We start from the raw sequence: 25193 nt of genomic DNA on the forward strand, positions 1-25193 counted from the left end.
TACCCCGAGGTGCAACCCCTCACCCTTTTGTCTACCATTTTGAAAGAAAATGCACCCCCTTTGTATACCTTTAATTAAAAAAGGTATCCCTTTCACATGCTTTCATAACCAGCCTATATTAAGAACAAGTCGTCAAAAAAGGAAATCTTGTCATTTTCATGTAATATATCAAATGATCCAGCCGTAAAGTACATCTATTTGAATATATTTTAATTAAAGACCCTTTTAAATACGTAAATGACAGATTCCACTACCCTGCCATAAACCTCAACTTACGAAATCCCTACCCTTTAATTTACCAAAAGCCTGATAAAGGCACCTCTTTTGGGTGGAGCCTCCCCATATCAGAAATAGTTGGAGGTTTACTTTCTTCTTTTCATGGGAGAGCTGAGTCTGTCTAAGTCATCCCTTGAGAGGTCTATTCAATATTAATGAGGCAAGTGCATGAGGGGTGTCCTTGAGAAATTTCATGCAGACTCTTTCTTGACATTTATTCCTTTAATGAACCTCTCAAGAGGCAACTGGGAACAAGTCAGGTAGCAGACCATGTTATATGAAACTTGCAAAAGAATCTTTGATATTGGTTAATGACAAGTTAACTGTCACAGAGCCAATCTGTTATTATTTAGTTGTATATGGCTTAACTATTTGTAAATATATCTCATTCTTGACAATCATCAATCACCACTATGTTAAACCTCCATTCCACTTTGCTAAAATACAAACTAAGAATATACTCTGCTTAATCAAGAGCCAACATTCAAAAAGCCATTAGAAACCATCTCATTAAGACTGTCCCACAAGGGGAAGCACAGGTTTTATCGTGGAGCTACTTGTAGCTGTATAATGATTGGGGTTTTTGTTACTCTGGATGTAATGCAGACCAGCACTGACCATTCTTATTATAGAAACAATGCACAAGAATACAGAGGGACCTTAAAGAAAATAAATGAGAATTCTACCAGGAGCAAGTGAATCCCCTGCTTCACGGTCGGAAAATCATCAAGGTCATCTCCCACCCCATGCTGACTTTGTGCCCTCTTCCCAAACAACGAAGACATTACCTTGCTTTCTGGACACCACTTTTGAATCAGTTGTATTCTTTTTACCTTTGTTCAAAACACTGTTTAGGCACATCTTAGCAGACCCCCGTGAGCTTGAGAGTCGCATGAGGGACTTTGCTGAGGAGGATCTCCCACAGGATGTACTGTAAGTGCTCTTTATGGCAGGCTTCTGTGTTGCAAGTTTTTTCTGATGGGTGCAGACTGTTTAAGCTGAGGTTTGGAAGGTTTTGGTTTGTTTTGTTGTTCGTTGCATTGATTGCTTCTGGGGAGGCTCTGAAATGTTAACAAGCACAAAACTTTAACCTCAAGGTGTTTGTCTCCATGTAAGAGTATACATGGGTACTAGAAGTTGTTAAGGCAACCGTCCAAAATGTTGGTGTATATCTGTAATGGGCTAACCACTCATTCAAGAGGAACAGCAAGACTTCTAGCTTACTTCAACAAAAACATTGCCACAAATGTGCAATTACTAGGATTGAAACTACATGTAGTGCTCAATAGATCAATTGCACTTATAAGAAAAAAAATAATTTTAAAGTTTTCCAGGACTCTTACACATCAAAATCCTTATATCAGTAAGTTGCTAAGATCCTAGACTATGTACAGTCCTTCTTTTCCATTAATGTATTGAGCAACTAGACCAAAAATAAATTAACAGAAAGAAGTGTCTGCACAAACCCTCCAGCCGAGGCACATCTTTGCCATTTTCTCCTGATTATGGTTTTTTTCACGTACTCATTGTTCACAAAGAACCTTACAAAAATGGCAGCCATCCTACATTGTAACTGTAATCTTTGTGTACACAGTTGTACATGTACTTACTGGTGGTTACAGGAAGAGGCTTTTTGGATATCTTCTTCTTCTGGTCTGCTTTGGAAGTAGCTTCATCAATCTTTGAAATAAATTGGAAACCCCAGATTTAAGGTTAGTGGTATTTTAGGTAAAGCCTGGTTCTCATATGCCGCTGACATACCTGGGATATAGCCCCCGGCATGGCCTGGGACACCATTACGGCATATGTGAACATTTATCGCTGAATCATAATCTGTCCCAAGCATTGACCGCCAGCTTCCCTGCGAAGTTGAGCTGAGTTTAACTTCACAGGCAAGCCAGTGGTTGTCGGCGATTGTCGGCGATGAAAATATTTTATGTGAACATCATCTGGGGATGCAACGTACTCCAGTAAGATGACGCAATCCATATTTCAGGTGGTATGGCAGAAAATTGAGCCACTTCGATTGGCATTTCGCACCAATTTGAGTACATCAGCGATCTATTGCAGATGCGCCAGGAACCCACTGAAACAGATCGCTGAACATAGTCAGTTCCAACCGGCAGCAGGTAGGTCAGCAGGATATCAGAACCTGGCTTAAGAGAGTGAGGTACTTGCCATTTGCCCGAATGGCATCACCTTTATGTGTCATCCAGATTCAAAAAAAGTCCAATACGTTTAAATAACATAGAGGTCAATTCTGGCTTTGAAACTGTTAATTTCTACATACCTTTGTCTGTATGTCCCTTGCTTTTTGTGCCTTGGCTAACAAACTTTCAAGTGCTGCTAAATCTTGCTTCTCAGTTTCCTTTGCTACGATAAAATTGAATAGGTAAGTACTGTTTAAAGGTATGGCAGGCTAGTGAGATCTGACACTCATTCAAGACTTTGGATCAAACCTCTAAAACAGACATTCTGAGCTCTCACGATGCTGTGTTTAAACTTTGAATTTCAAACACCCAACACTTACAGCAATTCTTGATAATACTGAAAAAAAATTCTTGATAATACTGTAAACCTTTGACTTTAGTTTGGTGGAGGAGAGAATCACAAAGGGACTCATTTCAGACTCCAGTGTAGTAATATCACGCCTCAGAGTTTAAACTAATGGCTAAACAAAACACCTTAAGTCCAGTCTTCATCTTTGATTTCAACTTCTGTGTCTCCTGTAATGGGTCCTCCACCCTTCATAGTTTGCGACTGTCCAGTGCCACTTGCACTTTGTTCATTTTGTTTATCCATTTTAGATATCATTGGCCTTCATATAGCACAAAAAAGTCAATAAAGAAAGCACATTGTTTGGGAGTTAGAGAAAGTTGATTTAACATGACAAGGGGAATGAAATGGTGATAAAGAGAGGCTTCCAAAACTCCAAAGGGCAGCTCTCAAAACAAACTGAGTTTACAGGGAGCCTTGCTTTTTCCTCATCCAACAATAACACTATCCAGCTGCATACATTGTGCATGCATACAGTCTCACAAATTTCTACAATGATGTCTATTAACCTTCCATTCCTATCACAAATGCAAATGCTTTTACATCTTTATAAAATTATACTCAAGACAATTGACCATAACAGCCGTAAACATCCCACAACATCAGGGCTGTCATTGAGATCTGAGATGCCTGTACCTGTGTTCTCCACACCCAGAGCAAACTTGTTACTTTGTGGGTGAATTCTTTCAACAACAGGCAATTTCACACATAGCATCAAGAGAAAATCAATCCTAGTCAGCCATAACAGGCATTACAGGTTGTGGCCTAAGGGGCCTAAGGAGTAAGGGAATTGTTTCTGTTCTTTGTCCTCACTCACTCACTCACTCATCCTCATCGGGCCCATGAGGACTCTTGAGGTTCTTTGTTCTACTGTTGTGTCAAAGGGTATTGTGCCATTCACATCAGACCCAGAGCACCAGGAGATGAGATAAAGAGACCCTGAGAACAAGGTTGTACATCCTACATGTTTTGAATGCATTTCAATGTCTCTACAAATTTGCCTGGTCAACACATTGTGTAGGTTTTCCTTACAGAGAGTAGTGGGAGGGGGTCAGGGCTGGTTTTCACTTGCAATGGACTTGAAGTCGGAGTCATAAGAGAGCTTACGACCTAGTGAAAATTGAAAATTGGAGCTGTGAGCAGAGTCACAAGCTCAATGGAATCAGAGTTGGAAGAATGAGAACATTTCCATTTCTTATGATTCTGTTTACGACTCTGACACTTATGATCCGGTGAAAACTAGGTTGTTTGAATCAGTAGCAGAAGCGGAAGAACCAACCAATAACAAGGCCCAGAATTGAACATTGCGATTGGTTTATTCTTCCACTTCTGCTTCTGACTCCGACAGTCTAGTTTTCACTAGATCGTAAGTAGCGGAGTCATAAGCAGAATGGGTGTTCAGCTTTCCACTCCGTCGGTTTAATTTTCACTGGACTGTATCACTCTATGCTTCTGATTACCACTCCAAATATGACTCTGTCGCTTGTGAAAAGTGACCTTTTATGAGGAGTTGCCTTGCTACAAGGGAAGTGGGGCACCAACTGTCACAGCAGCAATTGCCGTATTTTTGGTCAAAATATTGCTTGTACACCAAATCCTCCCTAGACAACAAGATACAGATATCAAGGGACGTCTCTTAGTTGCTTTTCAGGCATCGCACACTAATTTTTGTCCTCATCACCTGTCACCCATAAATCCTTTGTCACCTTTTGATGTGTTAGGTTGCACATCCAAATCGCTGTGCATGTCTGTTTTGTCAAGTCAAGTTATTTCCTTTTAAGCTGAGATCATTGTTGTTTGCCTCCATAAGCATTGATAAGGTAAATTTCTAATTTACATGAAGATTCTCCGAAACAAATCAACGTACCATGGTTTTAGCAGATTTCGACATTGCTGAACACAACATTCAGTTTCCTTTCGTCTCTGCAAACAGAGCTTGTGTGCCTTTGTTATTTGCTCCTCAAGGCTTATTAAGAATAAGTGAAATACAGTTAAGGTTCATTGAATCAGAAAACTATAACCTTTGACGAAAATTATTCAACTTACATCTTGAAGACTCGACAAACATCCTCATTCTTCGTGTCGGAATTTGCCGCCTTGACAGCCATGTTGTTTCCATGGGATAAGCCACTGACTATACTGCAGACTCAACATAGGCCCAACATATTCGCTCGCAGGCGACTGGTCTAAATGAGTCACGTGACTGAATATACCTTAGCTAAAACTGAAGAATATACACCAGGGCTTGTAAGTGTAATCTAAGTGCACTTGGAACCTAACTTTGAGTGTGAAGGGGTAAACTGTAGCTAGTTCAAAGAAGCCGAAAAAGACTGTACACCACACTTGAGAACACACTCGACCAACAGGAAATGGAAGTCGACTGAAAGCGATGTGCAGCCAGTTGAGATAGATCGAAAATTCAAAATCATGGGATGGCTGGAGTTTGGAGGACTCCATGGAACATTCTTTTATTTGAATTTCATTTTCAGAGAGAGCCTAAACCATCGCTTTTTATATCATCCGGTACCAAATACGGCCCTGCAAATTGCAAACAAGCTACTGTTTCAAGTTTCAATCAGATCATTTCTTTGTACCCGACCAACTCCGTTGAACATTGGACGAGTCACACGGAAATGCATTTCCCATAGAGGATCCATGCCTCGGTTAGCCAAAGCCCTACGCGCGTTGTTGAGCCATTCTAGAGAAATAATAAGTTAAAGCAGTTCAAATGAAAATGAGAACCTAAATATCGTTCAATTAAATTCAGCCTGTTTAAACAAAAGTCCAGATGAGAGATAAGGGACTGTTATGATGACTGGAGTATTTTGTGCCATTTCTGTTGGAATACGTTTTGTGTTCCCGTAATAATTGAAAAATGCTTTTCTATTTTAAAATTGCATCTAACCTTTTTAACGTATTCTATTGAGGATGGTCGAACATTTCTGCACTTACAAGAGTAAATATAAAATCTGCCAAGTAGTAAACAATGATTGAATAACAAGGCGCTTTTGTCTCCTTTGAGACCTAAACATTGGCATAAAGTTAAAACTTGTGGAGCTGCAGGTATTAAATCAACAGAGACGAAATATTGTTGAACGCTACTCCTTACTTAAAACTAACTCACTTAGCTTCTAGGGTGAGGCAAACAAATATCCAAGTGATCGATATTCCCCAATTTTCAAGATCCCTCGTGTTTCGAAAAATGTTTGGAGGATGATAAACAAAATAGCCCATATCTGACTTAAAAAATTTGCTCCGATATTTGTCCTTGGAAGCTCACTGGTAGCATTTAGAAGCACTATTTCCGTTGAAGCTTACTGTTTTCCTCGAGCTTCGCTCTCAGAAAACTGTTCGCTTCTCGTCCGCGCATATCTTCTTTTACTTTACTTTAATCATTTTCTCAACAGAAATACATACATATTCATATATATAAAGCTGAGGTGGAAAGCCAAAAACAGGAACAAGTTCCCTAACAAATGGCCACCCAAACCACAAAAAAATAAAAACAAAAAAAAAAAAAATTAAATATGAATATAATAGTAATAACAATAAAACTGGTAATAATAATAATAATAATAATAATAATAATGGTCTCGGCCCTAAGGACTCTAAGCAAACATTACGTGAGGACGATAATAATAATAATAATAATAATAATAATAATAGAAGAAAGATTAAGTTAATTTAGCATCTAACTGATAAACATACGTCTTGCAAAGTCGTTTGAATTCAGAAAGAGACTCAGACTTTCTGACATGCAAGGGTAAAAAGTCCCAGGCTTTGACTGTTCTATGGAAATAAGAGCACTTCAGAATATTTGTTCTTGAATATTGAATTTTAAGTGACAGGTCAGCATTTCTCAGATTACATGCTGCAGTGTCTCTGGAATTAATAAACATGGATAGGTTAATATTTAAAAGACCATTTAAACACTTGTAAAAAAAGATTAAGTCAAGTAGAGTCCTTCTAGACTTAAGGGTAAGAAGACGGAGAGATTTTAAACGTTCCGTGTAAGATTTTCCTTTGATCATGAGTTGCGTGGCTCGTCTTTGAACGCTTTCAATCATATCCTGTAAAAAGACTTGGTGAGGGGACCAGATCTCGCAGGCGTATTCAAGATGAGGTCTCACAAGATGGCTGTAAAGCTTGCGTATCACAGCAGTCTGTGGCCGATTTCCGCATGTACGTTTAATTAGCCGCAGGATCTTATTTGCAGAGTTTACTTTTGTAATGATATGATCATGCCAGGCCAGTTTATGATCTTCGTGCCAAACAGACGCTATGATTGAATATATGATCACTGTCTGACTGCGTCTAGCCTGCGAGCGAGCTGTCTTAGCAACTCTTCATGTAGGGACTGGCTCGCCAGAAAACGAACCATAGCTCGACCAAACTAGTCGCCGAAGCGAATCAAAAAGGTACCATTAGATATAAATATGCAGTCAACACATTTTACGCCCGCCAGTGATTGAAAGCTGAGTAGCAAGGGGGGCTGTAAATGGACGAAATGGTGATTTGCGTTCGTTTAGTTAGTGTTTTTGGTTTCGTACTTCGTCCTGGTAATCTTGTCATGTACTATTTAACTAGTGAACAAGTGTGGGGTACATATTAAGTGTAATCCCGTTTTCTCGAACCTTCGATTTTTCGAACCTCGCAATAACTTGACCAGAAGTTGTTTCCCCTCCTCAGTCGAACACTGCAATTTTACCCCTGATTTCTTGAACTGATTTTTAAAACCAATTTCCGTTTCTCTTGGAGGTTGGAAAATTCGGGATTCCAGAGTAAGTATAATTTTTATCGCAGTGTGAAATTTCTTTCATTAAGTCTTGGCTTTGGCAGTGCGTATTTCGCTATTGGCTTACCTTGGGTTTTTGATTCTGAGCAACACCAAAGAGAAGAAGCAGAAAATTCCGCGTCTGGTATGTAGACAGGTAAAGTCTGCATACGAGCCAAGTGGCTCATCGGGCCGGAGCTTATCCCGGTTTCTGTAGGTAGCATGAAGCGCCCAGGAGTGTTTCTACTCTCCCCTAGGTGGAATGCTAGTCCATCGCAGGGTTACCCCCAGCATTAAATTCGCGATACCCATTTATACACCTGGGTGGAGAGAGGCACCGTGAGAGTAAAGTGTCTTGCCCAAGAACACCACACAGTGGCCCCGGCCAGGGCTTGAACCTGGACTGCTCGCTCTGGAGTCGAGCGCACTAACCATGAGGCCACCGTGCCTCCCACGCGTCTTGTAGTCTAATGAAAATTTTACTTCAGAGTTCTTGTGTCGTAATTTTTAATATAATGTGTAACCTACATTAACAGGCACTTTTCAGGGACAAAGTCAATTGCCGCGTTGGAAGAAGATGATGAGAATTAAAGGCAATACTTCAGCATAAATAAGGTATAAAACAAACAAACAAACTCCAGCACTTTTATTGGTTGCCTTTTATTTCGGTGTATTAGTACTGAGTGATAGACGAGCTACCGCATCAAAACAGAGTCCTTCTGAGTCCTTCTGATCTATGTCTCTGTACAAGAGAGCTGTTGATTGTTCTCTTGCAGGGACATGTGATTAGTCTCGTACACGGCACACTTTCTGTTCTACTTGGAACGTTTTGCGTCAAAAGTTATCAAGGACCATGGCTGGAAAAACCTTGCCGCCGCCACAGAGAATACCGTGCGTCACACGATACAAGGGTACAAATACACTATGAAAAGAAAAAGAAGTTGCTTTCGTTTAGTCATTCAATGTACATACAGGAAAATAAATGAAGATGACCCATTGTTACTCGTTATCATGCGTACACTGTATGTGATTGTTACTCTTTTCACGGTCAAAAAGAAAAACAAACACACCCTAGATATTCTTCGCTATTTTCAGGTGAGAATACAAGTCACTTGTAATAACGTTTGAGGGAAAGATAGTTTATCATAGAACGAGGCTTAATTAGAATAGAAATGAAGGTAGATCCATAAACGTTAATAGTACATCTTCAGAAAAGAATCTGGTGGAGGTAATTCGCTGGAAGGAAAAACACATAGTTTACTAATGCTTACCATCATGAAGAGATAAACATCTAAGGGGCAGTCCCGGCTCAGGACGGTTTATCAAAAGTTCTCTTTTAGTTGCTAATTCTCATATTATATTACTATAAATTAACGAGATAAAACGATTCTATACAGCCAAAGAGAACAAGTATTTTTTGGATAAGTACAGATTACAAGAACGGAAGTGAATTATAGTTATCAAAATTTGATTTTGTAACAGCATGTCACGAAATCCAAATGGACATTTCGGCCGGCGAAATTTTGAATTTTTTCGTCATCATTTTCTTAGTTGGTATTTCTTGTTCTTTCACCAATTTTCGGGTTTTATCAGGCAAGACATTTTACTCTCATAGTGCCTCTCAGTCTCCACCCTGGTGCATTAATGGGCACCGGCAAATTGAACGCTACGATGGAAGTAGTAATATACGCTCATAGGGGCAGTAACCAATCAGGAGCCAGGGATTATACCACGTGACCACTTTTTTCCCATACATTCTCTTAAAATTGCAAATCCAAGATGGCCCCTTTGGTAGCAAAACATGGCGCCCGTGACGTCACAGCTCTTGCGCATGCCCAAATAAGGAGATAGACCGGAAGTGAGTTTCACAATTGATTTTTATTGATTACAGGAAGTGAAAAATTACATTGGTGTGTATCCGTACGGAAATGACATGAAAGTGTTCGTGTCTACGACGCGTTTGTCGAAGACGAGTCCGTATCGTTTGGTCCGTGTGATGACTTTGAGATGTTTGGTGGCTGGGTTTCTCCAGAAGAAGTTGGGGTTGACGACATTGATGTTGCGTCGTTGCTCGAGAGGTTGTGTGAGTTCGTCGAGTAGATTTTGTCTCATGACGTCATAATTGAGTTGCCTGGATCCTCGTACATTGAGTGAGAAGCCTCTGACTTTGCAGCAGACTTTACCTTGGTGGGTTCTGTATCCGTAATTTTTGGGTCCAGCGGCGGTGAAATCGGTGATGAAATCGTCGTCGTCGAGTTCGTTGGTCATCTCTCCCAGGTAATCGCCTAGCGGGACATCGGCTTGACCTGGTTTGTGCGAGTAGATGACGGAGTCGGTGTCAAAGTAGAGAACTTGTTGTTTTAAGAGTTCCAGGTAGCTGTATAATTTGAGACGAGCCCAGCAGGTGGTGAAAGCGGCGACGAAGATGTTGATTCGTCCGTTATCGGGTTGATTGTCTTTGAGTTCGGCGTGGACGACCTCTAGAGCTTCGTCGTTGGCGATTCTGACTTGTCGTATGTCGTTGAAGGGATTGGAAACGAGGTCAAAGAGTTGCGTTGCATTGTAGACGACTTGGGTGGTGGGTTTGTGTAGGTTTTCGCCGAACTTGCCCCAGAAGGAGTTGAGCATGAGTTTGGCGGTGGCTTTGCGTCCGGGATTCTTCTGGATCATGGTCGGATCGAGAGCGATGCCTTCTTTCTGTTGGTATTGTTGCACGTACCGTGCCTTGTCTTCGGGGGTGTTACACCAGTTTGGGTAGCCAGCGGATTCCTGTTTAATTTTTAGCCAGGTGTTCACGTAATCGGCGAAGAGTCCTTTACGTCGTTGTTCTGGCGGGAAATGGTGGACTTCGTGGATCTTGTTGAGCGTGTATCCCATGGCAACGGCTTTCTGGATTTCGGGTGTGCACCAGGTCCCTCGGAGTGTGCGTTTCTCGGCCGTGTGAGGGCATCGATGCGATTTCTCTAGGAGTGGTTTGGTCATTTCGTGTTCCACGCACGAGTGGCAGAGTGGGAAGGTGAGTTTACCTCCGTGCCTGAAAGGTAGAACGGGATGGTAAAGTTCGTGAGGCGGTAGTATGTCCACTTTGGCCATTCCGAAGTAGTGATGAATGTCTTGATCTTACGGGTTGACGATGACTTGTGGGTGTCCTACGGGGTATTCGCATTCCTTGTTGACCCAGGGGTAGAGCGACGTCACGTCGACGTACTTGGTTTTCTCTCCTTGGACCGTATTGGTCACGTGATGCAGTTTGACGGCGTTCGTGCGCCCTCCGAAGAAGGCTTCTCGTGGTTCTAGGGGGTGGACGATTTGGAACGTGTCTAGGAACTTGCGGAGATCTGGGTCGGTTTTGACCTCCAGGTCCCACTCGCATTCCCACTTGACGTGGAGCTGGTAGCCTTGGCGACTGAGAAGGTCGTGTTTGCGGAGTGTGGACTCGTAGACTTCGTGTAGGGTGCGATCGGCGTGACAGATGGGATATCTGTCTCGTTTTAGAGGGAAACATCGAGGACATCCGTGCCATAGACATCCGTGGAATTCGTAGACGGTTCGAGTGGTAGGATCGTATCCGTCCACGAGATGATTGGCTAGTCGGACTTCACCCCCGTTTCGCACGGTGTGGATACGATCGCCTTGGTCGGTGTGTTGTAACAGGTGTTCTTGCCAGGCTAGCCATTTCAGGGCTTTGACGGACTGATTGGATCGTGCCCCGTGCCATCCTCGAGGGGGTCTGGAGGCGATGGTGTTGGTCGGTACGAGTTTCTTGCGCCAGAATCGGTTGCATGCGGAGGCGATGGTGACGCATTTCTCCATGGGGTCAAAGTCGGCTTTTTGTTTGAATTCTTGCCGGAACTTTTGACAGCCCGCTTTGAGGAGTTTGACGTCCGACTCGCAGTAAGCTTCCATTTCTTGTCTTAGTACGAAATGGTAGTTGTCGTTGACTTTCTCTTGGTACCAGTGTTCGAATTCGGCTTTCTTTTTGGCGGACATGCCGTCGGGATCGTACATGTCTCGCGGTGGCATGGGTCCTTCGTACTCTTGGTTTTCTAGGGTGTTGAATTTGTGCGGGAAGAATCCCTTGCAGAGTTCGTTGATTCCGAAGGTGGCGGGAAAGTTGGCCAGCGGGAACGGGAGAAAGCAGAGGGAATCTTTGAAAGTCAGTCTGTCGGATCTCAGGGTCAGTATCTTGGTGCCTACGGTGATTTGGTCCGTGACTTCTCGATGCGTGGCGTAACAGTGTTGTAAGATGAACATCCCGTCGTAGCCTTTGAGGTTGTGAAAGAGGACGATGACGTCCCGATCGTCTCCGTCCACGTCGACAGCGAGTGATTCGAGGTGGTCGAACATGTCAGCGGTGCAGGTGGGACCGTAGAAGGAGCAGAATTGATCCTCTTCATCGTCTTCCAAGCAGAGTAGAATGGGTGTCTGATTCCCTTCGGCGTCGGTGATGGCCTCGTAGTCGCAGTACACTTGAAGGGGCGGATCTCGGTCCACCCAGACGCGTGTGTCTGGATCATCGGGTTCGGGTTCTTCGAAGGGTCGACCTTTGACTTCGTCGCGCGGCACGCGTTTCTTTTTGGGCTCGTCTTCGTCTTCGGGGATGCGTTGGATGTAACATCGGTGCGTTGGGAGAAAGACTTTCTTTTCGCAGATGTGGCATTCACCCCATCCGCATGCGTGATCGGGGGTGAAACGGTCACCTCCTCGCCTGTTCCTGTCCTTTGGTTCGTAGACGTGGCAACAGTCCGGACACTTTTTGTAAGTGTCGCATATGGATGGAATGTTGAGGCTCCGCCGTTGCAGGTGGTAGTTGTAGCATTGGTCTCCGAAGAATTTTCTGTGGCACAATCGGCAGATGGAGGTGGGTGCAGGAAACTTGCCACGTGCTAGGGGTCGTTTGGCTTCGAGGAAATCGGGGCAGTCTTTTCGTTTGCAGGCGGGGCACCATTTACCGTTGCAGGAATGATTTTGAAAGTCATCGTGATCGTATCCTCGATTGCATTCGTCGCAGAAGTAGGATTTGCTTAGGAACCCACTAAACGAGTTACATCCGTCGTAGTGACTGTCTTCTTTGATGAGACGAATGATCTTGTCCGAGGGTTCGGGTCCCGCGTAGATGAGCATGTGGGGCGGATCGATGGAAAGGACTTTGAGTTGGTACCCAGGTAACGCGGCCTGAAATTGCTGCAGTTCTGGAATGCCGCAAGGTCCTTCGGGTACGTGGGCTAGACGGTGGAGTTCTTTGGCCAATCGCTCTTGGACGGGTAGCCCCTGTTTGAGATTGTGGTAATCTTGGTCTCGTGGATTCATGTCAGCATCTACCAGGGCTTTCATGGTGACGATGGCGCGAGCGCAGCATAGATTGTCTTTATTTTTGATGGTCACGCGCGACCGTTTGACGACCCCCCGTACGGCGGCACAACTCGGTTTGTATCGTTTTCCATGCCCGCTCCCGCGACCTGGGGTGCGTATGAAAGTGGTTTCCATGGTAAACGTGTCGTCGGGGGTGAATTCTTCGTTGGAGTTGAGTTTGGCCGCGAGAGACTGGAGATAAGTGTCTAGTCTTTCACTCCCTTCTTCGAATTCTCGCACGGTGAAAGTGGTGGATTGAAAGGCGTGCGTGAAGGCACTGGACTGCATGGTGAAATGGACCGTGGAGTTGGGTGTCAGGGTAGGATCCTGAGCGATTTGTTGCTCGATGGATCGTTGAAGGGCCTGAGTCAATTCTTGGCCTAGATTGTCCCTGGGAGTCACGTCTCTGTGTTGTCTGAGTGTGGCTTCGAATCGTTGTTTGTTGAGGACATTTCTCCAGTTACGTCTAGCGCCTACGGGTCTTAATTCAAATTCTAGGAGGGGTCTTGTACCACCACCTCCGGTTTGGATTATCACTCGGTCGAGAGCCGGATCGAAGATCCAGTCGTCATCGTCGTCGAAGAGGGCTTCGTCGTGGGTCCGTCTGTTCTGTGAAGACAATGAACACAACGTTTTTATTGGTTGTTTTTTACTGTCAGGTTTCCAAGCAAAGTATCTGACAATAACAATTTTTTGTCGGGTATATTGATTAACGCGTCATTAAACCTAATTCCTAAATAGATTCTCCTTTTCTCGTCACGATTGTTGACATAATGACCATATACAGCAGTGTGATGAGAGACTCTTTCATAAACCTTGTTACAATTACACAAGTTTGGTCCGCATTTACTCGTTCGTATTTCTATGTGACCGTACTGCCATTGTTTTTTCAGTATATCGTAATATACAATTTGTTCGTGAAGTTTGTTCAATGGTTCATTGTTCCTGCGGTCGAATATGTGTTGCCAGGTTGCCAAGTCGATCACATGACACTGTATCTCTGTTGGTAGCCTGTCCCAGTGGCTCTGTAAGAGAGTGGGAACGCTTTCTTGACCACCTATTATTGGCGTACTTGGTGGAGCGATCAGGGTAGAGGAAAGTCTTTTCTATGGGGACGCGTTTCTTGGCCTCTTTTATAGTGCAAGATAAATACGTTTTTTGGGGTTTGTCGTCAATGTCGATGTAACATCCGTATATTTTTATATGTGGAAATCTGTCTATTCTCTTCTTTTTTATACAACATGGTGAAATACATCGACATTGAACAATCTTAATGTGTCCTATGCCCCATTGTTCTTTCAGTTTGCCGTATTCTATTATTTCCTTGAGAAGACGTCGTAACTTTTTGTTTCTTCTGCGCTCGAGTAGGATTTGATTCCTGGCTAGGCGCATTATGTAGTCCTGTAGTTCATGAGGTAATCGATCCCAGTAATTGCTATTCTGTGGGGGGTGAGGATATCAATCTCTTAACGTCCGGTATTCTGAGATAAGCATGATTTAACCCGTACCCTAAAAATATTGCTCGCTTAAAGTTGTGTTCGTCCGTGTGGGATCCATACACGACCATGTGCTTATTTTCCATTCCTGGAACTCTTCCTTTGGGACAATAATCTAGCAGACATGTCTCTATAACTACTTTGATTGCACCTAGTCCCCATTCTGCTTTGACCTGGGCGAAGGCTCCAATCTCGTTACAAAGCTCTCGCCTAATTTCACGTTCACGCCTCTCGATGAGAGACTGGGACTCTCTGAGGTGAAGGATGTAGGCCTGCATCTCAGGGGGAAGACAATCCCAGTAACTCTGTGAAAGAAGGCGTGGCAAAAAAAGATGTCGTCAGTTGTCTAGGGAAGCCACGAACGTACTTAGATAGCACGGTGTGTGACAGATCTGACAGTGCAACTTCTCGTTGTTCACCCCCTGGTTCATCTGATCATCGAGTGCCCCGACGAAGCAATCGAAATGCACGTAGTAACGGCAGCACTTGGTACGACCGCAGGTTTCGGTTCTAAGGATGACTTTCTTACATAGGGTGCACGTCATACTCACTGCTTCATGTTGATCCATCAGTTGGTTCATCTCCTCGTCGGTCAGCTCCTCTGTCATGATTTTAAGCGCTCGATACAAGTCAAAAACTCAGAGTGCCGTGAACGGTTCGAGCCGATCTTTTTATACTTACGGTAAAACTGGATCCCAGGTTGCACTCGACCTGGGCCCAGTCTCCGACCGTGAGGTGGGCGTGGTAGGGGGATACCCCCTATCCCCTGGGTCTACCCTGTACACGTGATGTCGGCCTTTTTCGTTTTGATTGGTGCATGATTGACATAAAGCGCGGCAAACGCATTCGGCATTTTTCAGTTTTGGTGATGGAGACTGAATCTGGATGCCGCAGCCGCCGACCTCGAAGTCAGTGCCCCGAAGAATCACCGAGACGAGTACGTCGTCGTCGTCGTCGTCGTCGTGCACGATCACACGATGACGACGAACCACCGAGACGTAGTCGTCGCCTTCAGGGTCGTATACCCGAAGAAACACCGATTCAACAAGTGTGTTTTATTTGTCAGAGAGATATTCACGTCGATTCTCTGGCATCGTGCCAGCGTACTCCTTGCTGCGGTGTGTGGATGCATCGACGTTGTTACCAGGATATGGAGAGATGGGTTCTGAACTGCGGCAACTGCCGACGCGTGATCGGCGACAATCAGCCTGAGGTCGTGTTGGAAACCGACGAGGAACTCGAGGAAGATGATCATGAGGAGCACCAGTTAACGGCAGGTACGAGTGATCGTTTAGTTAGAATGGATCGTGAGATTGAGCGATATCGTAGTGAGGGTAGACCTAACCACTGCCATTGCGAGGGGTCGTACTTGTGGAATAATTTGCCGTATGACTTGGACCCTGGCGTTTGGCTACGTTATTATACCTTTCTCAGAAATTTCGTGACTCTGTATCGGGATCGAGACCTGTACATTCACGGTAGTCTGCGTCTCCCCGTGGAACCGACCCGAGAGGTCAGAACCATTTTTTACCGTCTGTTCATTTACAATACCCCTTATTATACGTATAACTTGATCCGAATTCAAAGGTTCAGACTCTTCTTTAGACGCGTGGAAGGACAAAGGGATATTGAGATTCAGCAACTGTGTCTACTGCCTTTTCCTGGGGGTCCCTCGCTTTACCAGGAGGACGGACTATGGACCTGACACTGTTTTTTCATTCGCAGTGGACACTCATCGCAGAATGATTCATGACGCCCTTACCTATATGAGAGACCATGGAAAACCCTTCGACACGCACAATTCCTTGACGCGTTCCTGGAATCATTTGCCTTATCCCATTCCTGTCACGGTGTGGTTCCAGTACTATCACGAGATGGAGGACTTTGTGCGATCCTCGGAGTTTCGAAGTCCCATGTACATTCACGGCACCGTGTTCTTTCCCCTCAATGTCATTTCGTACGATCATATACGCATGGAGGTGTATCGCATTTTTATTTCAACACCCCTTTCTTGGTGTTCGAATTCACCTCCAGAATTAGGTTTCGGTTGTTGTTCATATCTTCGTCGACGTTCGGGGACCAAATAAGGTTCGAACGTTTGTTTGTGACACCGAATGCCTCGAATACTCTGTACCACAATGGCATGACGTGCGAGAGTTGAAGAAGAAAACAAAGAGACTCTTTTTTGAAAAAACAACAAAGTGTGTAACTTTCTTTAATTACAACAATAAAGTTTACAATTTCCAACGTTTCTTGGTTTGCATGATTTTCTTAACAATGCGTTCTGTCATGGTTTTACGTCCGGGTAATTTGTCGATAGCTTGGATCATCTTGGTGTCGGCGTTCCATTTGTCCTGTAAGTTCTTGGCCCTGGAATAGTCAATGTCGTGTTGTTTGGCCAGTCGGTCCAGACGGTTGATCCCCGGGTCTCCTCGCGCCAGACGTTTCTTCAGTTTGGTACCAGGTCCCATGTACTGATAACCGGGCCAATGAAACTCGATCCCAGTCTTGGCCAACCATTTTTGGATGTCGATCCCATACCCTCGTTGACGTCGGCGACGTCGGGTACTTCTCCTCAGGGCTGGTGCCTTTTTCCTCTTCTTAATCCGAGTCATAGTCCAGTCCCTTTCTCCAGGGCTCGAAATCTTCCCACCCTGCTTGTCACTTTTCTGCGGCTGTCGGTTTGGCCTTCTTGTACTTCTTTGCCTTGCCCTTGGGGCTGTAACCGCCGTCGTCGTAGTCAATACCGAGTGATTTCAGTACACGTTTGGCTCTATCGGATATGGGTGCTTTTTGAACTTTCTTGGACGATATGGGAGTTTTACCTAACGTGACTGGTTTGGGTGGAATGGTAGGTTTGGTAGTCTTCCACTCCTTTTTAAAACCTGACGTGGATGGTTTGGGGGTTTTCAGCTCCTTTTTAAGACCTGTCGTGGAAAGTGGTTGTGGTGGGATGACCACTGGGGCTGCGGGTGGTTGGTTGACTCCCTTGAGGATCTGTTTCAACAGACTTTCGACGGGTGCGTCGGCCATGCCTTCGGGTTCTGTCGTTCCCTGGTACGAGATGGGACCACTTTTACCCGTCCGTATGCGTTTCACCAGTTTACCTTCCTCGGTGGCGATGGGTTTGGTCATCTTGACGGCCATGCTGTCGGGGATACGTTTGTCGTTCAAGATGAGATGTTCTTCGGCGGCCAGACGTCCCGCTTTGTTCAACAAGGCGCTCTGTGTGATCTTACCCTTGTAATAATCTTGCAAACGATTGAATTCTTGAACGGGTACCATCATGACTTCGTTCATACCTGACTCAGGTTCGTGTCAGGAAACTCGGACAATTCTCTCAAGGCCGTCTCGTAACAGTCTTGCCAGTACCGTATGGATTCGTCTTTCTTTTCCAACTCGAGTTTGAGACTTTGAACGGTTTGCTTGCCTTTACCGCACTCCCTGCACAACTCGATGCACCCACCGGGCGGCGTGGTATCTCGTTTCGTTTGACAGGTTTGGCAGAAGTCACCGAACTTTAAAGCCATGTACTCTTGATACAGGTCGTGGTATCTCTTGTTCAAGAACTCGTACGAGTCTTTCCATCGGGCTTCGCGACGATTGGCGTCTTGCAACAACTGCACGAGTTTAGGAATGGTATTGGACTCTTCTTCTCTCGGTGGGAAATTGGGTATGACGTCGACCCCCTCCAGCGGATAACCGTCTTCGCTGCGTCCTTTCACCGTACACAACATGCTTTGAAACAACCGTGTAAACCGCTCCAGAACCCCGCTCCGTTTTGGCTCAGGAGATGTTCTCTTCGACGCTTGAGGGAGTTTTTGCGTCTACCCACTTCACGCAAAACCTTTTTATGTCTTTTCAGTTTCCCATAAGTCGTTGCGTTGATGGGGATCCTCTTTTTCAGCAAATTGAGAACCATCTCGCTGATGGCGTTGATCTGATCTTTGTCGGCGTATTGCAACATCCGTTGACGTTTTCTCCGATTGGCTTCTTTCAGGACGCGCGTCAAGAACTGACGTTGTCGTCGTAACCGCTTCATCGTGGACTTATGCGTACGATCGGATTGGCGTACTCCTTTTATCGCATATTTCTTGCCATTCTCTTGTAGATAGGATTCCATATGCCAAATGGTGAAAAACTATCTCTTGCAAATTGTCGTTTGGCTCTTTGGTATTTTTTGTAACCTTGGGCTACTTGTTTAAATCTTCTTTTCAGAATCGCGGCTTCCGCCGGAGTTGGTTTTAGACCTCCACCTCTTTGTTTCCTCTTCCTCCTCCTCCTCCTACGAGTCTTCATGGTGACGAGTGAGGTGAATGACGCCGATCCTCGTCCTTTTATTTCACATGATGGAGCAACGGAACTCTTCGCCCTTGTGTGGAATCTTTTCGCCTCGTCTCATCCGTTCCATCATCCTTCTGGTATGCGCCCGTTCTTGTCTTTCTCTCAGGCTTCCGATGCCTTTGGTGATACTCCAAGCCGCCTTGGGTAAACCCGCCACCACACTGACAACTCCTTCTCCCCTTTGGTACCGTCTTCTTTTAGTGGTGGTGGTTCTACGTTTTCTCGAAGACGCTTTCTTTCTCCTCGACCTCTTTGGCATGTTGGTTACGAATGAAGATTATTACCGCGATGTCGTTTTTTATAGCGGCACGTGACGAAATCGTATGTCGTAGTTTCGAACGTATCGGTGGTACGTGGGAGGTGTGAAATCCGTTACCACGTCGTCCAACGTTTGCATCTTGGTCAAAAACCCATCCAATTCCTCCACACCACCGAGAGCGTAGTTCCTAAGTTCTGTCAGCGTCTTTTCGTACGTCGTGTAAGCGAATTGGGTCATGTCCATCTTGAACGAGTACTTCTTGAAATCGTTCCATCCTTTCAGTAAGGTGGCGAAAGCCGTCAATCCTACCACCGTGTACCCGTCTTTCCACACGGATCCCAAGACGATACTCACGGCCACAGTCAGTAAGGCCAGTCCGTTGAGAATGGCGTTACACAACTTGTAGTAACCGAACATCAGCCTTCGACACCACCAATACTTGTGGTAGAAAGCGTACAAACCGTCCAAACGTTTCAGGGAATCCAAATCCACCACGGTGTTGAAAGGTTCATCCAATAAACATACAGAAGTACTCATGACTCTTCTCTAACCAGTGCCAAACGTAGTCTGACTTTCTATCGGGACGTTCGATCCTTTTAGCCTGTTGCTTGTATTCCCAGATCTCGTCCTTGAAGGCGGTTTCCACGGACTGGTTCAGGATGTCCCGGACTTGTCTGTAACTATCGCACTCGTCCGCGATACGTTTCATGTCTTCGTGATCCATGCTGGTCGCATCCCAGTAGGAGCGAGAGCATCGGCATAGATGCAGGAAGTAGGGGAACCACTCGACTTCACTCCTCAACATCTTGATTCGAATGGTTTTTCATCGGCGAGGGGGTCGTCTTTTCTTAAGTCTCACGAGTCTTCGGATCCCGCGACCCACGCCTACTCCCGCAGCACCAATGGCAGCGGTCGTTCCAGCTCGGATTCCTGTTTTCACAGCGCGGCCACCCAACGCTTTGGCCAATCCCAAGGCACCCCCTTTGCCAATGGGTAACATCGCAGACAAGGCATTCGCAAGAGCACCGCCCCATTGCTTTCTCCTTTTCTGTCGACGACGGCGTCTTCTCATCGTTGTTCTCAGTTACGTACACTGGTCGAATTAAGTGTGACGGTAGGACGTTGTCCGTTTTTATAGGTGGTCGTTATCGTGTTGGTGGTCGTGATGCCTGCAATGCGACGACCCGCGGCCGTCTGTTGTTGTTGGCGTAAAATCTCTTCCAATTGTTGCTGCATCTGGGCTTGGTCGAGAACACGGTCTCCTCGCCTCCTTCTTCCTCCTCGACCCGATCGAATCGACGAAGGCGGTGTGGAGTCACCACCACTACCTTCGCCTCCACCTCCACCTCCACCTCCACCTCCGCCTCCACCTCCACCTCCGCCTCCTCTGCCTCTGCCTCTACCTCTGCGTCTTCCACTACCACTAGCGCTACTTCTTCTGCGGCTGCCTGAATCACTGGAGGACGTCGGCGTATTTTGACGTGGGACGCGTCTCGGTCGTTTCCCTCCTCGAACAGCTCGTGCCAAAGGTGTGGCGTCTGTTATCCTGGGTGCACCGACACCCGCTGTGACGTTGGAGCGCGACACTGATCCAGCACTGCCGACAGCCACCGTGACGTTGGTCTGTGACGCACCCGAGCCAGGAGTGCCTACTCCGACGGGCGAGACATTTGGCAGGGGCGGTGTTGGCAGTGACGATAGCGGTGAAAGAGCGTTCAGACTCACACCCACACCCGCTGCAGGCGGAATCGGAGTACTCGTCCGATTCGGTGTCCCCCAAGGCGAATAATCGTTCAGAGCCGATAGGTTGAAATCATCACTACCGTAAGAGCTCATTTTTGTCTATTCCTCTCTCTCTTTCTATCTTCTTCTCGGCGAGTACTCTTTGCGTATGAACCAAATAATCGAAACCCTCACCGTTATATGCGTTTATGATGGACCGTACTTGACGGTAACTCTCGCATTCTGCGACCTGTCTCATCGGTTCGTAGTCCAGCTCATTGGGATTCATGCAGTATTTGAGTCTGGTCTTGCATATGGCAATGAAAAGCGGAAACCACTCGACTTCGCTCCTCAACATGACGGTGTCGCAAACTGATGGCATCGTACGAATCCTTCGTCTTTTAACACATGGCTGAGGACGCGTTGATCGTCCTGACTGACTGGATGAAGATCCAATAGCATGTAGCCGTAAGGTCGATCGGTGACCTTTCGAAACGTGTCCAACACGTCCTGCCATTGCGTGGGAAACGATTGCAGTAATAGATTTCGTATCCCCAACTGATCCCGAGGGTTCTTGAAAGCCGCGATGTAATGAGCGTTGCGGGAAATGGTCTTGGCGAATTTTCCGTTGGGGAATAGATCCTGGCACAGGTAAAGCACCGTGATGTTCCGATGATGCGAGTGTTTGGTGAAGAGATCCAACACGCGCTTGTCGTTGCCACCCTCGTCCATCAGATCGTCCAGTACCAACACACCCCCTCCAGGAAACCATCGGGGTAACTGTTCGCTGTCAGGGATGCCTTCGTAAAACTTGACCCCACCCTTCTTGAGCTTTTGGAAACCATCTTGCCACGATCCGTAGCAGTAACGAATACTCTTCGGTGTTTGTTGGAACAAGTCGCCGTTCTCCAAGAGCAGTTTGGTAGTGAACACCGTCTTGCCGCAACCCGACGGACCCGCTATCAACAAACTCGACGGAGTGTGAAATTGAAACGCTTTGCGTCGTTCCATGATCTTGAAATGGTCCAGGGTCTCGAGACGCTCCGTTTTTATCCGAACAACTTGGCCAATGGGGTCTTGACGGCCGGGATGCGTCTCAACAGACCCAATAGGGTGACCCTACGATTGAAACAGATGGGTTTTTTCTTGGCACGACTCTTGATCTTGGCCATGGCTCTCTTGGCGGCGGCTCTCTTGGGACGCTTGGCAGGCGCCGATCTCCTTTTTCGAGGTTTCTTGGCGAATTTACTCAAATCTCCGAACTTGTCTTCGTACCAATGCCTCTTTTTCATTCTTCTTTTCCTATCTTCTTTCTCGGAAAGCCTCGGCATGGTGGGCGCTCTCTTGCGTTTCCTACGGGTGGTCACAGTAGCTGGTAATTCACCTGTGTCAAGGACAGCCGGCGGTTGAAAAGACACTTGTCTTCTCGCGGGTTGAAGTATTTTAAGATCGAGCCGTCTTTTTGGCGGTTGGTTTTTCTTGAAATGAGCCGCACTGGGTTGAGGCGTCTTTTTACCAGCTTTTCCGTATCGTTTTTCTAACCTGGCTATCACGTCGTCCAAGTGTCTATGCCCTCGAAACTGAAGATCCATGACGTGTCTTGTTTTGTAGGGAACTCCATAATGAACGATTTGGGTTTCCGTCGCACCTTTTATGCATTCGCAAAGTGATGGTGTAAGAACTTAGTGCCGTAGCGAAGAACGTGCCAGTACGGGTGACACTTATAGTCTCGCCAAGCGTCCGTTTGATGTCTGGCTCTCGCGCGCTAGTGGAACAGAACGTATCGAAGCCAATGATCTTTTTCCTGGTCCAGTATGAATCGGACTCGACGGTAACTGTCGCAATCCAAAATGCGTTCCAGGACCTTTCGACGAGGATCGTCCGAGGTCAAGAGCAGACTCTCTTCTCGACACAGTTCTAGGAATCGAGGGAACCATCTGACTTCACCACGCAACATCCTTGTTCTCTCGAAAATGAACATCTTTTATTTCGAACAGCTTACTTTATAACAAATGACGCACTCCTCTGGAGGAACCGCACGTGTCCTGGTGACACGGGGTTTTACAAATCTTGCGCCAGTCCAACTCGTCCACGATCAAACGTTCTAACATGTGTCCTACTTTACGATCGTTCTCCACAAACTCGTTTTTCTTAAAACGATTCAAGAAATCGTTCATGTCACGACCTTCGGCTCGGTCGATCAGGAACATCAGGGCGTAGCCGCCGCAACTCTGACTGAACAGGGACTGTAGACTCCTGCCGTTGTGAATCTGGTACCTGAAATGACGGTCCAACCATTCTTGGATCGGTTCTGCGGTTCCGTACGCGTCCAACGGTAGACCGTAACTGTCCAGTATCTCGCACTTGTTCTTGTCGGCCCACAAAGCGATCCAATGCACGCCCGGTTTGTCGTGAGGGTCCGTGTTCACGATGTAAGCGGTCGGTCCTTCTTGTGGCAGTGTCCTGGGAAGTCGATCGCAAGGAACCGTGCCGTAAAATACACAGCGTAGTGACGGATTCGTCCGTGCCAAATGATCCAATTGTATATTATTCAAGGCTACTTTCTCCATTTTTTCTTCTCATTGGTACACGTCGTAGATGACGACTCGGTTCTCGTTGATCTCCAGCAAGTTCTCGAATTCGCCGTACAACAAGATGGTCAGGTTTGCTCCCGGATTGGCTCCAAAATCGATCACCAGACGCAGTTCACCTTCTTGCTTGGGATTCAACTTTGGACTGTCCAAACATCCATTGGCTGTGTTGTCAAATACGAACACGTTGCATCTCTTACCGTGTCCCCAATCCACTTTTCTGACCATGTTTCCTTTTCCCCTGCACAAAGCTCCTGAGGCTTGGAGGAATCTGTAGTAGCCTCTCTGATCTTTACTGTCCCCATCGTGTTGGAGTTCTAGGGTCTCGTAGGGGTACTCTTCACCTCTCACCAATTGTTTGATGGAAGCCAGATTGAATTTTCCAAAATTGAACGGACTCTCTGTGATGGTTCCGTTGAAGGCGGCTTGTTTCATCAACAACACCACTAGTCTATTAGGTAGCTTATTGTGGAAAGGATTGCTGCACTCAAAATGACGATTGTCGTTGGGATGAGAGTAAGTACGAATTTCCCCTCTCACCGTGGGATAAGTGGCCACTCTTCCACCTTTCAGGCTGGTCATGATCTCTCGGTACACCGAGGGAGTCACTCTCACTTGAGACAGGAACAATCTCACTTTCACGTCGGCTTCAGTCAGTCTCAGAGTACTGGCACCGGCCCATCGGACGGTCCACATGGCTGGGGTATTGAAGTACATGTCGATCTGTATCTGCACGCCAGGTAACAGTAACTTGCTGAGATGAAACACTTCCAGGAAAGGTTTGAACCTCAAAGTCACGGCATCTCCATCTAGAAACTGGAGTCGACCCTGTACTAGGTTCTTGAGATCTTGGGGTAAAGCTTTGTAATCGTCGTGAGTCGTATCCAGCTTATTGGCAGTCAATTCGTCGGGATCTCCGTCGTCGGGTACACCGAGACAGTTGTACCAACCACTGGGTGTCAGGATCGATTCACCGTCGTCTCGGTCTTGGTTCAACAGTGTCTCGATGTAGGCTTTGAGGTGGTAAGTATCCGTCTGGGGGCTGATGAGAGTACCATTCAATCTCACATTGATCTGTTTGAAGAGGGTGTGGGCCAGATTGTTGGCGAGTCCCAGGATATCCGCAGTCAGCAGATTCGTGTTGTCACTTTTCTTGACGGTCAATTCCACTTCGAAGAAACTCTCGTTCAAGTCGATAAAGTCTTCTTGAGGATCGACTTGGAAGGTCACTGGATTGATCCCCGTATTGAACGGGTTGATTCTCACCAAACGTCGAGACGACATGTTGACGTCTGTGGGAGGGGTACTGAACATGTTCAGGCGAGGGTTACGAACCCCCGCCGACCGGGCATGAGCCACGATGTCCGTCATCGTCTACGTCGTCTTCGTCTCCTTCTCAGGGCCGACTGCACCCAACGATAGTTCGGGCGTTTTGATCGGGACGGGAAGATCGATCCGCCTTTATACGTTCGTCGTATCGGGATAAGTCTCACGCGCCTCGAGTAAATGGGATTCATACTCCAAATAGGTCTTTTCTCACTTTTTTCGTCAACGCCCGTTTGATCTCTTGCGTCGCTTTACGTTTCACGGCACGTCTCGCTCCTCTCTTGACCCCGGCGAGTCCACCTCTCCAATTGGGCTTTCCTCCCTTGCCTCCCGCATTTAAACCTTTCAGACCTTCCGTGGCCGCCTCGGTGATAGAGTCTCTGAGAACGCCGGGACCTCGTTTCTTGACACCTCTCCAAGCCATGCCGAATCCGTCTCCGGATTGCTTAATCTTATCGGGATGAAATCGTACCAGCGTTCCACCGATCATTCTTTCT

At 46.2% G+C, this 25193-nt stretch overlaps 5 protein-coding genes and 2 pseudogenes across 6 annotated transcripts in view; 1 reads left to right on the plus strand and 6 right to left on the minus strand.

Annotated features, from left to right (window-relative positions):
* LOC145490479 (uncharacterized) overlaps nucleotides 1–1061 on the minus strand; it is a 56514-nt pseudogene extending 55453 nt beyond the window's left edge.
* Nucleotides 1–25193, plus strand: part of LOC145491002 (kelch-like protein 2) — a 167416-nt gene that overhangs the window by 126192 nt on the left and 16031 nt on the right. The window lies entirely within an intron of this gene.
* On the minus strand, nucleotides 1270–5889 carry LOC145490480 (uncharacterized). The gene is made up of 7 exons (XM_081469591.1): nucleotides 5164–5889; nucleotides 4879–5132; nucleotides 4700–4798; nucleotides 2979–3094; nucleotides 2567–2649; nucleotides 1887–1956; nucleotides 1270–1337 (listed from the first exon to the last, which is right to left on the minus strand). The coding sequence occupies exons 2-7, from the start codon at nucleotides 4938–4940 to the stop codon at nucleotides 1270–1272; spliced, it is 498 nt and encodes a 165-aa protein (XP_081325717.1). The 5' UTR covers nucleotides 4941–5132; nucleotides 5164–5889.
* The window catches only part of LOC145490481 (uncharacterized), a 73707-nt pseudogene continuing 55220 nt past the window's right edge, over nucleotides 6707–25193 (minus strand). The window contains exon 4 of the transcript XR_014049704.1: nucleotides 6707–8528. The product of XR_014049704.1 is annotated as an uncharacterized LOC145490481 (transcript). The remainder of the gene's footprint in view (nucleotides 8529–25193) is intronic.
* On the minus strand, nucleotides 10727–14458 carry LOC145489490 (uncharacterized). The gene has a single exon (XM_081468472.1). It carries the CDS (start codon nucleotides 13244–13246, stop codon nucleotides 10727–10729), a length of 2520 nt encoding a protein of 839 aa, XP_081324598.1. The 5' UTR covers nucleotides 13247–14458.
* LOC145489492 (uncharacterized) lies at nucleotides 19056–19598 on the minus strand. The gene has a single exon (XM_081468474.1). The coding sequence runs from the start codon at nucleotides 19592–19594 to the stop codon at nucleotides 19097–19099; it is 498 nt and encodes a 165-aa protein (XP_081324600.1). The 5' UTR covers nucleotides 19595–19598; the 3' UTR covers nucleotides 19056–19096.
* LOC145489491 (uncharacterized) lies at nucleotides 20991–21790 on the minus strand. The gene has a single exon (XM_081468473.1). It carries the CDS (start codon nucleotides 21788–21790, stop codon nucleotides 21131–21133), a length of 660 nt encoding a protein of 219 aa, XP_081324599.1. The 3' UTR covers nucleotides 20991–21130.

The sequence above is a fragment of the Orbicella franksi genome, chromosome 6 (assembly GCF_964199315.1).
Source record: "Orbicella franksi chromosome 6, jaOrbFran1.1, whole genome shotgun sequence".
NCBI lineage: Eukaryota > Metazoa > Cnidaria > Anthozoa > Scleractinia > Merulinidae > Orbicella > Orbicella franksi.

Coding starts and splice junctions, on each gene's coding strand:
- LOC145490480 (XM_081469591.1), bottom strand. CDS start 4,940: ATGGCTGTCAAGGCGGCAAATTCCGACACGAAGAATGAGGATGTTTGT. Junction 3,095..4,699: donor CGAAATCTGCTAAAACCATG/GTACGTTGATTT, acceptor TGCTATATGAAG/GCCAATGATATCTAAAATGG. Junction 1,957..2,566: donor CAAGGGACATACAGACAAAG/GTATGTAGAAAT, acceptor TTTATTTCAAAG/ATTGATGAAGCTACTTCCAA.
- LOC145489491 (XM_081468473.1), bottom strand. CDS start 21,790: ATGGAACGACGCAAAGCGTTTCAATTTCACACTCCGTCGAGTTTGTTG.
- LOC145489490 (XM_081468472.1), bottom strand. CDS start 13,246: ATGCAGTCCAGTGCCTTCACGCACGCCTTTCAATCCACCACTTTCACC.
- LOC145489492 (XM_081468474.1), bottom strand. CDS start 19,594: ATGAGTACTTCTGTATGTTTATTGGATGAACCTTTCAACACCGTGGTG.